This window comes from Lepidochelys kempii, chromosome 2, assembly GCF_965140265.1.
Source record: "Lepidochelys kempii isolate rLepKem1 chromosome 2, rLepKem1.hap2, whole genome shotgun sequence".
In the NCBI taxonomy this organism is placed as follows: Eukaryota; Metazoa; Chordata; order Testudines; family Cheloniidae; genus Lepidochelys; species Lepidochelys kempii.
The window spans coordinates 192,679,975-192,694,751 of record NC_133257.1 but is presented as its reverse complement, the minus strand read 5'-3'; the positions used below and the strand labels follow the sequence as shown (position 1 = coordinate 192,694,751).

Here is a 14,777-nt window from a genome sequence, read left to right as displayed (position 1 = left end):
TAAAGATGCATTTTAATAGTTTGTTTTGAATCTTTCCCTTCTGCCTCTCTAAATGTCAAGTGTTAGCCTGCTATCTTTTTTTTTTTTTTTTAAAAATCTTGGCAATGAATATATAACTTTGTATTCTAGAAATCTTAGAAAAAAAGGAAACAGGATCTGAATTAGACAGAGCTCCAAGCCAGCTGCTCTCAGTTAATCAAAATGTCACTCCAGCAGTGTGCCTAAATCCTTCTTTCTAATTAGAATTGCAAGGTTTGTCATGAGCTCACATGGTCCTTTCTCTTGGTCCCTTTAAATATAGAGCCAGATTCCAATCTCAGTTACATCTGTCACTCTGGAATAACTCAGAGTTATGCTGGATGCTGAAATCAGAATCGGATCCATTCCGTTTAAAAAATAAAAAAAATAAGAGGTCATTAGAATCATTCTTCTGTTCCACTTATCTAATTATAAAGAGGGCTAAATCAGTTTGGAAATGACAGGAGAAGTTCTGGCTTTCTTAAATATAAAAGAATAACCGTCAAATAGGAAGCAACCATCTTCGCTAACTGATGCAATAGAACTGAAAAGGTTGGCTTTCATGACAGAAAACTGAACTGAAAACTCTACAGAGATGTTTCCAGGAGGGTGTGTTTTAAATCAACTTTTTTCTGTCTGAAAATTAGCATATAGGCTCTTTAAATGTTTCTGGTGCTCTCTCCTGGAGAAAGCAGGTCCTTGGAATCCTAGTTTCCATTGTAAAATGGTGCCCCTGCTGTGAAATACCATGAAGGGCCTTCAGTTTCTGCTGCAGTTAATGACAGTTGAGAGATCTCAGCACAACCTGGGATTGGGCCATGAGATGGCAGAACCCACTGTGACCCAGTTCCAACTTACAGAGCAGAGATGCTCAAAGAAGGGACCAGAATTCTGAAAACTGCTTTGACAGTCTCTTTAAATTCCTTAGTAAACATGTAGCTGTCTAAGTTATCATAATTATTTCCAAGAGATGTCTGTATTCTTTCCAGAGGACACTTCAAAAGGAAAAATCCAAATCTCTCTGATCTAGTGCAGTAATGTGAATTGCTCTCTAGTATTAGAACAGTGATCCTCAGACCTCAGTGGTTCAGGAGCCAAATTAGCGATCATCATTACCCAAAAGAGCCACAGTAGTGTGACTTCGTTTCATTTACTTACTTACTTATGTGTATACATAATTATTCTCATAGCAAAATGACCGACCGAATATTATTATTTTAGCAACTACAATTGGTTAATAACATAGTAAAAGCATCCTGATTGGTTAATAATTAAATCACTCAGTATTTTAATATCTTGTGCTGCAGAGAGCCTCAGGAGACGCATTAAAGAGACACTTGCTGCTCGCGAGCCTCAGTCTGAGTATCATCGTATTAGAAAATCACACAACAGGCCAGGTGTATCTTTGTCCTTTACCTCCCTCTGAGCTTGGTGCACTGCTGCTCTTCCTCTCCCCTCCTTGACATTTCTCAACCACTGGCCTATTAAGAAATCCTTTCTGGCTTATGCTGTCCTGACGTTTTTATATATGCTACTTTCTGAAGATATGTTCTCACATCCAGAATGGAAATATTAGCTTTTAGGAGCATTCTTGGGTACTGGATATTCTTATGACAGAACAGTTCTAGCTTAATACTAATGACAACCACTATCCTAATGTTTTTGGCTGTTCTTTGACTCCTAATCAACATCTCCACGCTAGGAACAACAGACCAAGAAAAATAAAATTATACAAACGCTCTAATTTTTCTTCTGTCTTTTCTTCCCCTCTTGTAGGATGCACGCCAAAAATTCCGCTCTGTGCTGGTGGAAGCTACAGTGAAACTAGATGAACTAGTAAAGAAGATTGGAAAAGCTGTGGAAGACTCTAAACCTTACTGGGAGGCCCGGAGGGTAGCCAGACAGGTGAGAACTCTCTCTTTTAAGTTTATGCTGGTAATTGGATCATGGTAAGACACACACTGGAAAGTACACACTGGATGCATCACATGGTACTATTAATAGCACCCTAAGTGTAGGCATTTGGCTGATGCTTTGATAGATGTCTGGGGTTGCATGCTTGCCATATGAATTGATGGTGAAATCTGTTCTCACCCCCCATAATAACTGTGTATGCACTCTAGACCGAAAACAACCACATAGGCATACGCTATCAATAGTAAAAGGCTTGTGCTAGAGAATAGAACTAATGGTGGCCTTTCAGACAGTAAAAGACTTACTCACCTTTCTTCCTCTCAGCAGTTATAATTGCTCTAAAACCAGTTATAGAGCTTGAATTTCTGTCTCTTGATTCTCTCTCTCAAAGCTTAATGCTAAGTACTAAAATTGAAGGGTATTGGAATTTGTTCAACCCCACTCCTCCTCTCCCACAACCAAGAGAATTCTGCTCTGATTTTCCCTGGTAAGTATAAACACACAATATTACTCTGAAATGGGTGAATATTCAGGGATGTCTGAACTCTCCTGTCTGACATGAATTATGGCACTTGTGTGACAGCTGTCATCCAGTCATCCAAACTTGGGTGTTCAAAGTTAGGCACCTGAATCTGTTAACTGATTGGAAAAGCCCAGTTGCCTGGGGCAGGTGAGTGGGCTGAGTTGGACTGCGGAGCAGGGTGGCTGGAGCTGCTGGCTGTAAAGGGAGTGAGAGCTCCTGGAAGCACAGAGGTGATTTTTTCTGAAGATAGGAAATGCATGTGCAATATTTGTGCAATACATATATTTTTATATCAAGCATGTTTTTATAGTTCTCCAAAAATGACTGCGTAAAACCAAGGGACTTAAGACTTTGTAAGTTACTCCCTTAGAAGTCGATGATAGATGTGGGTGCTTTGTACTACTGAAAATTGGACCACTTTGTTAGGTACGTAACTTCAGGCACCAGATTACAAAAATGTCCACTGTGACTGGAACTTGGCAGCTACTGCTGAGTCCCTGCAAATGACTTTTTATCTCTACGTCATTGGTTCCCAAACTTTTTACTAAGGCGACCCACGCCCTGGATTTTGTCTCTTTTTGTGATCTGTCATTATATACATGCACTCTCTGCCCCAGCACTGCAATCCTAATCCTGGCCCAATGCAGAGGGGAGGCATGATGGTGGTGCAGGGGTTTGGAGAGTGAATTCACCCTGTGGCGGCTGCATCTGTCCTGTAGGGCTGGCCTGGCTGCCAGTTCTAGGCATTGCGATCCCATGTGCCAGGTTGCGGTGTCTGGAGTGGGGAGCTGGGCCCCATCCCACAGGACAGGGTGAGTGTAAGACATTCTCGCCCTCCAAACCACTCCCCCTGCCCCACCCTGGCCTCCTGTCTGCACCAGGCCAGGAGTATATGTTACTTACACCAGGTGATGTGTTGATCCAGCCCTGGAAATGGTGACTCATCTAGAACCTTCCTGCAACCTGTGGTGGATTGAGACCCACCATTTAGGAAACACTGCTCTACCTATTCGCTGTCTATAAAAGCCCTTTAGTTATGCTAGCTAGAGCATCTTATGAAAGGAGAGGTTTGCGCTCTGTTAAAGATCTTATTTCCAAAACACACATGGAACCATTGCATTTAAAAAAATGTGGATAACACTGAAAATTTTTTATAGGCTTGCAATATTAATACTCCAGTAATGACAGATTCATCAGTAGAGATTACCATATTTATTCAGTTCATTCTGTTAGGCTTAAGTAAAATGCTATCCTCTTCAGACTTGCCTGCTCACTCAGACTAATACTGTTCTATGTTATTTAGATTCTTTGATATGGTCTCCTTTTTGGAGGCTTATCTTCTAGCTATTTATAGCCTGCTTCCCAACAAAAAAACTTATGATTATTTGCATGCTAAGGTTTTGTAACCTAACAGCTTTAGGGTCCAGGGGAATACTGTTCAAGAAATGTAATAAAACAGAGAGAGCCATAAGATTACAAAGCATGTTATCAGAAATCATTCCCTGCCCCAGGCAGTTTATGATCTGAATTTTATTAAGTTTGTGTAACAAAATATAATTTTAAAAAAGGCTATAGGGAAAATGATTCAGACTGGGGGAAGATATCATGAAACATTGGGTGATTTCCTTCGCACCGGGATATTGATCCATTTCAGTCATCCAGGAATCTTTTTAAACTTTGATTCCCAGAGGGTAGAGGAGTGATGAGAACTAAAGTAGCAAAACGATTCCTTTCCAGAGCACCTCCCCCTTACTTGTCTAATTACCTTTATACCTTAATAACTATATAACATATGAATTATCTTCATTCATCCAAACACCATAGAATCATATAGTTCCCTCCCAACTTGAGCACAAGGCTGTCCACAGCTGAAATAGTTAAGTTGAAAATACTTGCTCCCTCTTCAGAGTGGGCGTGGAGAGAGGGAAGTGGTTTTTTAATTCTTGAAGGCAAGTAAAAATCGGATCTATAAATTCGTGTCTTCTGGGAACAAAGATCTGACTTTCTGTTGACATTCCGATTGGCTGAAATGCCCAATTGTCCCAAGTAATTTGGATTCGGAATGCTACATGATTGCCACCCCCTCATCTGAGTTGTCTGACGCAAGCTGTGTTGAGTCATGATGAGATGGTTGGCTTCGGTAGTGCACTGACATGATTCTCCTGTGAAAACATTGGTAGTGCCTTAAGGCGAAGCCAATCACAATGGAGTAAGTCAAGGGTTCTGACATGAAGCATAAAAACACAAATGAAATCAGGCTTCCAATTAAGGATGAATTTACTGTTCCTCACGGCAGCCTGAGAACCCTGAGACCTCCTGTCCCTACCCCATCTTGTGCAATTCTGCACTGACAGGAAAATGTCAAGAACTGAAGACTAATGAATCTCCTAAGTAAGAATCCTGTAATGTTTTGTCTGTCTGGTATATTTCAGGAGAAAGTCAGCTTTGGCTGTCTGAGACAAAGCACTAGTACAGTGTAATGATGATCACTTGGGGCTAGGAGTTGGGTTTTCTGCACTTCCAATCCATTGCGTGGAACTGGGACACAGATTATTGACACCCAAGCATTAACGTTAAATTCGTGATGGGGCCAAAGTGATCCTGCAAACTGAGGACCTGAAAACCTTGGGGGGAATTTGAAGGTCTGTGGCAGGGATGATTTGCTATTTTGTATATTGTCCTACAGGCTACTACTACAGTATATCTTAGTGAGGTGTCTTTGGGGAGGAAGATGTACTGCCTGGGAAGCTGAGCATATAAAAGGGTTTAGCACTTTTCTTCTGGCTTCAGATGAGAGGTTGGCTAAAATAGCAGCCCAGCATTTGCCCTGCCTTAACCAGGAGCACCGAGATTAGATGATTTAGCTACATCATGGGCTAGCAAGTCAGCATTGTCCTTGCAACTCATCACACTTTTTTTTTCCTACGAGTGCTTCTTGTTTGTGTGAAATCTGTTGTTCCTAGCCTGCTGCCATAGATAATTGGTCTGAGAATGAGACTGCTTCTAATTGCAAATGGAACGGAGGAGAGGAAATCACAAGAATACATTAATGGTGAAATCACTGGGACAGGGCCTGATGCTGTAGAGAGTTTAGGAAGAGTTGAAGCTGCTTAGCACCTCTCAAGATTGGGCCCAGAGTAGTCCACTGTACGAGGATTTTCTGCGAGTCTTGATTCATCAGCTGGCTGGGAATTTGGGAATGGTGTGTTGCCACCATAGATGTTGCTGTCAGTCACTGGGGAACAACAAGCTGTGCAAAAGCAAGCGTGAATCACTGTGAAGCACAGGCTGTGAATCAGAGAGAGGTTTGATTTCCAACTGTTATGTGGCCTTGAGCATATTAAAATGGTGATCCCAGCTTCAGTGGGTTGCTAAAGCTTAATTTATTAATGTATGTAGAAGTGCTTTGATGCCCTTGGCTGGAAGATGCTATAGAAGAGTAAAGAATTCTTCTTCATGAGATCCTCACTGATTGCCAAGCTAGGAACCAGTGACTCAAGAAGGCAATAATGGGCCGCTCCACTTCTGACTGGAAAAAAATGTTAAAAAAAAGCAAGCTGACTTAGTGAAACTAACCAGAATAATAGAGACTATAACCCCTGGTGATGTCACCCCTGATGGTAATGGGAGCTACAGTACAGTACTCTTGATACCTCCTCATTCCCTGACTCTTCAGATTCAGGGTGGGGGAAGAGATGAACGCTGTGCAGCTCTAGCATTGAGCTTGGTCTGGAGAAGCATTATTCTTTGTGCCAAGTTGCAGTTTGTTCTCTGCGCAGCTTCCACAGAGGACCATCAGAAAACTTGTTGCTGGCAAAAAGAGGTGAAAGACGTGTGCCAAGTCATATCTATGTATCTCTCTCACTACGGTACGTTTCAGAAATGTTGGGAGAAAGATTCATTGAAAGGAATGCATGTTTGTTTCCTCTTAGGTCTTGCACTTGTTCCCTGGCCCGGCTCTACAACCAATTCTCTTGTAATATTTTTGGCTTATGTTCTTATGTAACATCTCTTCGTTGCAAACTAGACCCTATGTGCATTAGAAACCATATATACAGGGATCACTTCACCACAAAATGCAACCGTATTTGGAATGTAAAAATCTTGTTGCTTTTGTCTGTTTAGAAGGCAAAGAGCTATGGGCCATTCATATTGACTAGCAAACTTTTCTTGGTTAAAGGTGGAGGGAGAGGAATTTGAGAAGCAAAAATTACATGTCAGCAAAACTGTGACAAGCTTGTATTTGTATTTGGCAGCCTGCCATGGAGTTAGTGAAATGCAAAACTACTGGCACAGGTGCAGTAGACAAACTAACTGACCTCTTCTGGTTGAAAGAGTGTGTGTTTAACCATTTAGCATCTGCAAAAGAAGGAAATTGGATACAGTGAATCTTTAAATGTCTTGAATTTTTGCAAATCCTTTCAATTAAAAAAAAAATGACCCACAGCTTTCTACAGCCAAAACCTATGATGCAGCAGTATCATTGTAAGATATAGTGTGTTTGGATAATTACTGTAACTTCTTAAATGGGAGATAACTGCATTCATCTTAGATGCAATATTGCTGCTAGCAAACTGCAGTTCTGCTTATATTCACAACTATTTAGCCCATAAATAAAATGGGTGCAAATAGTATGACAAGGCCTGTGAGAACTAACACTGGAACAGAATTAACAGCACCTCCTCTAACGAGGATGACTAAAGCCTAACGCTTGTGAAGTGATTGTGAAGAGCTTGAGAGCACTTCCTTGGATATTCTTTGTAAACGTTCTGTTCAGTGAAAGTGACTCTGTGACCTTTTTTGTTTTTTGGCAAGCTATGAGAACAATCCACAACCTGTGTACTGGGTCGCCTGGTCTATAGTGTGGCTGTAATAAGGGTTTCATATAGGAGCGAACACTTGAAGGGAGACTGTAGAGTGGGAGCTGCTCTTGCAGACCTGTATTGAATGCTACAGACTTTCCTGCTAAGAAGTGGAAATAAATAGCTTAAGTCTGCTGTAGACGACTGCTATAGGAAGGCAGGCATAATGGTTTGAAAAGCTATTTCCTCATCACCTGTGCAGAGGAGCCACTTGGCTAAGAAGTGGCTTAGATCTAAAGTGGATCTCAGAAGTGCATTGTGACAGGGGTAATAGTAGTATATGTTCCTTTTTAAAGAGGTCCTGCAAAGTGGAGAGTCCTTTCTAAAATGCTGGCTTCCTGTAACCTGGGAGCCCATATTGAGAGGGAGAGAGAAATGGGACTTAGGGTCAGGTTAAAAGAACCCCACCACACTTGGCAGCTGTGAAGGGCAATTGGAGCAATTCTTGAGGCAGAACAGAACCATCCCAGAAAGTGGTGGCTGAAACAGCTCTGAAGGAAAAGGAGGCTTACCTCATAGCCTACTTCCAAGCCTATCTGTCCTATCTGGGAATGAAGGGGAGTCTGGCAACCTAAGGGAGTTGCTAGTGAGGGGAAATCCATGTGAAGAGTGCACGGAGAACTGCTTAGCTGGATCTACGTATAGCGTCAAGGTTTCTGGAGTTAGTGTGGGTTGTGACTGATTCTTAAATTGGGCCTTTATTTCAGCTCTTTCTCTCCCACACCCTCCCCGTATTTTATTCCCTGTGGACCTGCTCTGAAGGGCAATGTTTTTCTCTCTTGACTACTTCATGTTCATTATGAAGCACGTCATTAAATCTTGATGCTCACCTCCTGCCACCCCCATGGGGAATCAAGGGCAGGGTGACGTCAGTCTTCCTGTGAAACACGGAGTTCCCTTGGCACGACCGTGAAGGAACCTTCAGCACAGATTTGTCTTCCTTCATGTTTGTGAGACTCAGTGCGGTGTGTACTCTGGCTGTGTGACCAGGCACCAATTCAGCTCAAAGCCCAGGATGAATTATGGCAAGAAGGGGAGTTTGACATGATAGCACTATTTAGGGAGGGAAGTCACTCCTTGCTTTTCCGCTAAGGAATAGAGTAACTAGAGAAGCAGCGTTTATTTCCAAAGCAGGATGCCTTCTGGGTTAGGGAAAGGAAATCTTTTGCCACACACTAAATTTGATGGAGTGCCTTTTGTGCTGCCATAGAGCTATCAGATCAACATCAGTAAATCACTATATAGTGTACTCTGAACACAGGAACCAGTCAAGTTTGTGTGATAGTTCCCATCCTGCTTTCAAGTACATCAGGCAAGACACGTCACAGTCTTTGATCTGATCATTCCTGGATAACGTTCTGTTTTGCTGCTGCCTCAGGGCACAGATATATGTGTGACCAGGGAAAAGGGAGGTCATGGAGACTTTATTTGGTCAGACAATTAGGCTTTGGGTGACTGACTTTATTTTTCTTTAGGCCTTGATTTAACATTTATTCATTGGGTTTGTCAGCTGGCTGAGTAGAGGAATACTGGGTGTTTTGGACAACCTGTTCTAAACCAGCGGGAAGACAATGGATGCTTCCCAGTGAGACTTGAAAAGTCACCACTGGAGATCAGATTGGTGAATTAAAGATCCTGAATATATTCCTCTTCCCATTAGGCTGTTAATAGTGAGTAGGAGGCTGCTCTGACAAGCGAGTGTGGGTTTTATTTATTCTTAACATAGAGGCCATGCAAAGAGTGGCCCAGGATAGAAAGAGGTGGCAGAGGCTAGTTTGTGCCCTATACGTTTGGTGGATCAGGAAGGGTTGAGATTTGGATATTTGAGTAGTTTAGCTGCAGAAATAAAAGAACCACTATTTCAAGGAAGGTAACTTGCCATAACATCATGGGAAAGAAGATAAATGTCACTGGCAGGACTGTGGAAGACCTGTCCGTACTTCTTCCCTCCCTCCCTATCTCGTCTTTGCTTAAGTTTTGATTAGGTAAAGAGTGTTCTGGGCTGCTGTGACACTCTGGGTTGCAGTCCAGACCAGTGACAGGCTGTGTCACCACCTGTCTGCAATCTTGGGTGTCTCACAATGCCTAGCTGATGTTACTCCCAGCCTGGGCCTCTCACAAACAACCAGACAGCATGCAGGTCACACTCTGAGTGTCTGTGTATTGCTCCAGTCCTGGTCCAGCAACTCTGGCTCCAGCAGCCTGTCAGCTGCATAGCAGCCACACTCACAGCAGGGTGACCCCCCACATGCTCCCAGGCCTGGATTTTCCCCCCAAACATGTGTTCTGTGCTGCCCAGCCCTCTCCTGGACAGTTTGGAATTTAAAGGTCCATTGCCACTGTTAAGGGGGTTAGTATCCAACAGTTTGCTGTTTTTATTGGAGTTACCCAACAGTTCACTTTAGACACAATACAGGATTAGTTTTGATTAAAGAATAAAACAAGCTAATTTAACTACAAAGAGAGAGGTTTTAAATGAGTACAGGTACAAGGTATTCTAGTCAGAAATGGTTACAAGAGAAATAAAAACACTTTCTAGTAACTAAAACGTAACAAACTAGACTTGGTTCAAGGTTGAAATCTTACCCTAGGTTCCCAGCAACATGGCTGACCAAATTCTCCAGTCAGGATCGGTGTTCAAAGGGCTGGTTCCTTTGTCATCTTAAGTAAAAGAGAGTGAGAGAGAGCTAGGGAGAGAAAGAAAAAAAGTTTCTGGGGGTGTCTTTGCCCCTCACTTTTATAGTCCAGTCACCTGAGGGTGGGTTAGTTACCCTTAGATAAAATTCCTTCCCACTGAGAGGATGGAGGCATGGAGACTCACGGTGAAAGAGGCTCCATGTTGATGTTTGCAGATCAATTAGCATTTTAACAAAGAATGGCTGCTCGACTGGTGATGGCCAACCACCTTTGACACCTCACTAGAGGCATCAGGTTGTCTTTTGTCTTTGAGAAACAGGTGTGCCCTCCTCCCCAGACTTGTCTGGTAAGAACACTTCAGTCATAATTTCAGTTTATGTTCATAACTCTTAATATGCATTGTGTCCATACATTTCACCATATTATTGACCAGTCAGTTTTTAGTTTTCAAATGATGCCTCACAAGGCATATTTTGTACAAGGATCACTACAATAGCGTGTAGGGTGGAATATAGGGGGGTAGTCAATCGCAGCTGCTGCTTCTTTTTTTTTTTTTTTTTTTTTTGATTTGTTGCTGCAAACAATTTAAAATCCATCCTTACGTAAGCTTCTCGCAACTGCTGCTATCCAGGCTCTTTACTACTGGCAGGTCTGCTTGTATTCCTGACCACTTTTGGCCCCCTTAAGCATCTTTTATGGTCTGTAAGTACCAACCACCTTCTTTGTAGTGGAGTAGAATTGGCTGAGCTTTGCCTTCAGAGCACACCCTTGCTGCTCCTTACCCAACCAAAGGATTGGGTCACTGTTGGTTGGTGTGAGGCTTTCCAAGGACTGAGCACATGTCCTCAACAGCCCATTGTAGTTGAGACTGGAAACCCAAAGTCTTCATGTTTCATACATTTTCTTTTTGCTTATGCTAGTATCTCTGGTAGGGAAGTGTTTACAGATCCTTAATGTCAACCCTCTGAGAACCTGCTGCTGCTTTGATGATTAAATAAGATGTGATTATAGTGTGCAGCCTGGTTCGCTGAACACTTATTATTTCAAGTAATTATAAAGAGAAATGTACAATGGCAGTCCGCTTAAATCTTGCAGCATCTGTTTTTAGGACTTCAGTAGGGAAGGCTGCTGTCAGATGCAAAGAAACATGTAGGCAGGCTCCTGTGAACTTTACAACCAATTGCAAAATATAACTTTAGACTTACAGTATTTGCCATAGAGATTTTGTTGTGCAGGGTCTTATAATCTAGATGAAGAACTCCATATTTCATCCTGGCATTCTAGCTCTCTTCTTGACAACAAGGATTACTTATACAACTGGCCAAGTTATTATAAACCCATCTTTCGGAGGGAGGGAGGGATGGGTAGTTTCTATATTTTATTTTTGGCCATGCTGAAATACACCACTAACAGATGGTGCTGGCTGCACAAGAAGGCTGTTTGTACAGTATTAGTGAGTACAGCATGGCAGCCTTTGATGCCATAGACGTGCTAAATAAGGGGAGTAACTGCAGTCTGACTTGCAACCTGGGACAATCTCTCTAACAAGCGAGGACTGGATGTGTGATGCGTTTTCTGGGGTCTCCATATATGCCTTATTCAAATGCATCACAAAGAGCATAATTTACTAGACAATGGAGTGGGGAGAATGAAGCCTCAGTTTTATCAAGCAATCTCTAATAGCTTTTGAATGGCTAAGAGCATGATGGAGGGGAATAGGCTTGATGGCTTATCACCCACCAGAGTAGGACTGGAGAACTTAAAGCCTTCATGGGAACATCTGAAATTAGAGAGCTTCCAGTGATGTCTGTGCATAGATGCTGTCATAGGAGAAGGGGCCTCCAGTTTATAGAGGCCCCTTCTTGTCAGTCGTATTGCAGTGCCATATGATTGATGCAGGTCTCCTCTGTAACTTGACTGAATTCTTTAAATACTCAGTTTTTGTCCAGATTAAAATTTTTTTTCTTTAAGAGGCCATGGAAGATCGTATCTCTTGAATGCAGGAAAGCAACTGCATACGTGATGTGAGCAGAGGCGGTAGGCTGAATTAGATGCCACACTGGGTTAATGTGTGAGCCTTGTTATTTCTGGAAATGTAGCTTCAGATTTGGGCTAGGTGATGAGCTGTAACAATTCAGCCTCCAGAAGAAGGAAAAAAACAAGGTATTTAATCAAAAGCAGGAGTCCGATAACAAAGTAGGGACACCTGGTCATTGTATTCCACAGGCATTTCCATTATTTATGGTGCAGGGAGGAAATAGTTTGTGCCCAAGATGTTGGACGTCTTACGGTTGGACTGAAATGACTTTTTAAAAAAGTCCTTAAACCTGTCTTTGAAATGTCAAGTTTAACCTCTGTGCAGTGTAATAGCTCCTTATGTCAGCTTCAAAGATACTGAGATGTTTCAAGCTCTTGATAGAAACAGTAGAGAAATTGGATGTTCTGACAGTAATGCAGAGAATAATTGTAGACTTTTATGTAGCTCAGTAGAGATTCTCGTAAATCTGCCATTAGGGGACAGGCTTTGAATTTTATAAGCGATTGATTTGCGTGTGTGTGGAGCTGGGTCGTTCTACGTTTGAGATGACTCATCCCAGTCCCTCTAATCTGACTCCTTGTTTTTGTTTTTTTTGTTTTTATTTTTGAGGGGGAGAGGATAATTGAGGAGAGAGAGGTTTTTTTAAAACTAATTTTATTCTTTTTAAGCACACATTGTTTTTTTCAAAGAGGTGAATGAGACTCATGAAAATGGTGTGGCTAAATCCTGTGTAGGTCTTTGAAATCTAGGGAACAGTGTCCTTTTTAAAGCATTAACCCATTCATTTCTTGATTTTATTTTTCTGCTAAGCATTGAATTTAGGGGATGAAATTGGGCCCAGTTCTCCCACATTCTGTGGCTCTCCCGAAACACTCAAGTGGATTCCTCTTTGCAGCCCTTTCCTCTATAAAGGTATTGATCTTGCCCTCCAGGTATTCCATAATCCCCATAGTTCCCTGGACAGTTTCACTTTTCTTCCATTCGAGCCTATCTTAGAGCCCTGTGGCAGAGACGACAAGTTTGAAGAGTCACATCTTTCTGGAGACTCTCAAATTTCTAGGTAGCGGTTCAGTATCTTCAGATCCCCTCTGCTCAGTAGACCATGGATCCTTTCAACAGAGGGTAAAATAAATATCTCCCCTTCTCTCAAATTAACTATTATTTCTATTGTTTAATTTTCCCGGGGTTAAGGATGTCTTGGCATACTCATCAGATGCAACTTTCCTTTCTTGCTGTGCAAAGGTTTCTCCACGGCTTCCCAGCAAATTCGATAACCCAAAAGATTCTGTAGATCTGGAGTTGTGCTTAGGCCCATATTTAGATGGTTGGAAACTATGATGACTGGGACTATATAATCCTTTCTTTTCCTTTTAGTTGTTTCTTGTGCTCTCTGGAATGTTTGAGTGTGTGAAGGAGGCTGTAGAAAAGTAACATTAACATTTGACTTCAGTGTGAAGTATGACAACACATCCATGTGGAAACCGTCTTTAGACTGGAGAATGACTATCTAGTAAAATCGAACACTTCTTATATTGATTTACAGTAAAGTCAAGAGTGGGGAAACCAGGTCCAAAATAACAGACATTGATTGGCTGCTATATTCAGTCAATAATTCTGGTAGCTAGAAAGAGCGCTAGTTTGCTCAGGACTCATTGGCTGTCAAATAGGTAAACCCACCCCAGTAATAATTAAGAAGGGCTCACCATGGTGAAGATGTAATGACGGCTTTCACTGGTCAATGAGTGTGCACAAGGGCTAAAAGCCTTGGATAGTGCTAAAAATAGTTCAAAAACAGTTTGGGAGTGATCTTGCCCCATGTTGCAAATAATTAAATATGGCAACTCTGGTGATGATATAACAGAGTACCTAATGTTCTTTCTTGTACTTAGTATCTTAACCAAATGAGTAATTACTTACGTAAGAGGAGATAGCCTAAATGGAAGTATATGAAACTTCCTATTTCTCTCTCAGAAATCTAGCTGGGAGTCAGTTAATTATTTTTGAGTAGTAAGCAAGTACTGGCTAGTAGCAAGACAAATTTTAAACACTTGTTTAAAGATTAGCAGGCCTGAAATACATGGGTTTCACGTTAATAAACCAAATAGCCTAGAGCAGTGACCTTGGGCTATGACATGTGGTTTCCCAGTTCCTTACTTAAATAAATAGTTACATTCTCTTTGTTTCAGTCAAGGGATTTTTATAAAAAGGAATTGTGTATGCCATTTACAGTGGAACCTCAGAGTTATAAACACCTTGGGAATGGAGGTTGTTCATAACTCTGAAATGCTCGTAACTCTGAACAAAACGTTATGGTTGTTCTTTCAAAAGTTTACAGTTGAACATTGACTTAGTATAGCTCTGAAACTTTACTATGCAGAAGAAAAATTTTGCTTTCCCTTTATATTTTTTTTTAGTAGTGTACATTTAACACAGTAATGTGCTCTATTTGGTTTCTTTTGTCTCTACTGCTGCCTAATTATGTACTTCTGGTTCCAAATGAGGAGAGTGGTTGACTGGTCAGTTCGTAGCTCTGGTGTTCATAACTCTGAGGTTCTGCTGTACTTGGGATACACTGTAAGGTCCAAAGTAAAATGACTGTTTGGCAGATAGTGCTATAAGGACCTACGCAGTGTACAGGTTGACTACCCTGTACCTTTGTACTTTTTCTTAATTTTAATACACACATTAAGTTCTCTGCAGCATCTGAATTTGCAGATTGATTTTTCCTCACTGATACCCAAACTTGCATCCTCCTTACTGGAAGCTGCTTTAAAAGCATTTTAAA

General features: G+C 41.6%; 1 protein-coding gene across 1 annotated transcript in view; it reads left to right on the top strand.

The window, feature by feature from the left end:
- SH3BP5 (SH3 domain binding protein 5) overlaps positions 1 to 14,777 on the top strand; it is a 66,242-nt gene that overhangs the window by 17,966 nt on the left and 33,499 nt on the right. Inside the window, exon 3 of the mRNA XM_073333291.1 lies at positions 1,795 to 1,923. Within this exon, the coding sequence (XP_073189392.1) occupies positions 1,795 to 1,923 (129 nt within the window). The remainder of the gene's footprint in view (positions 1 to 1,794; positions 1,924 to 14,777) is intronic.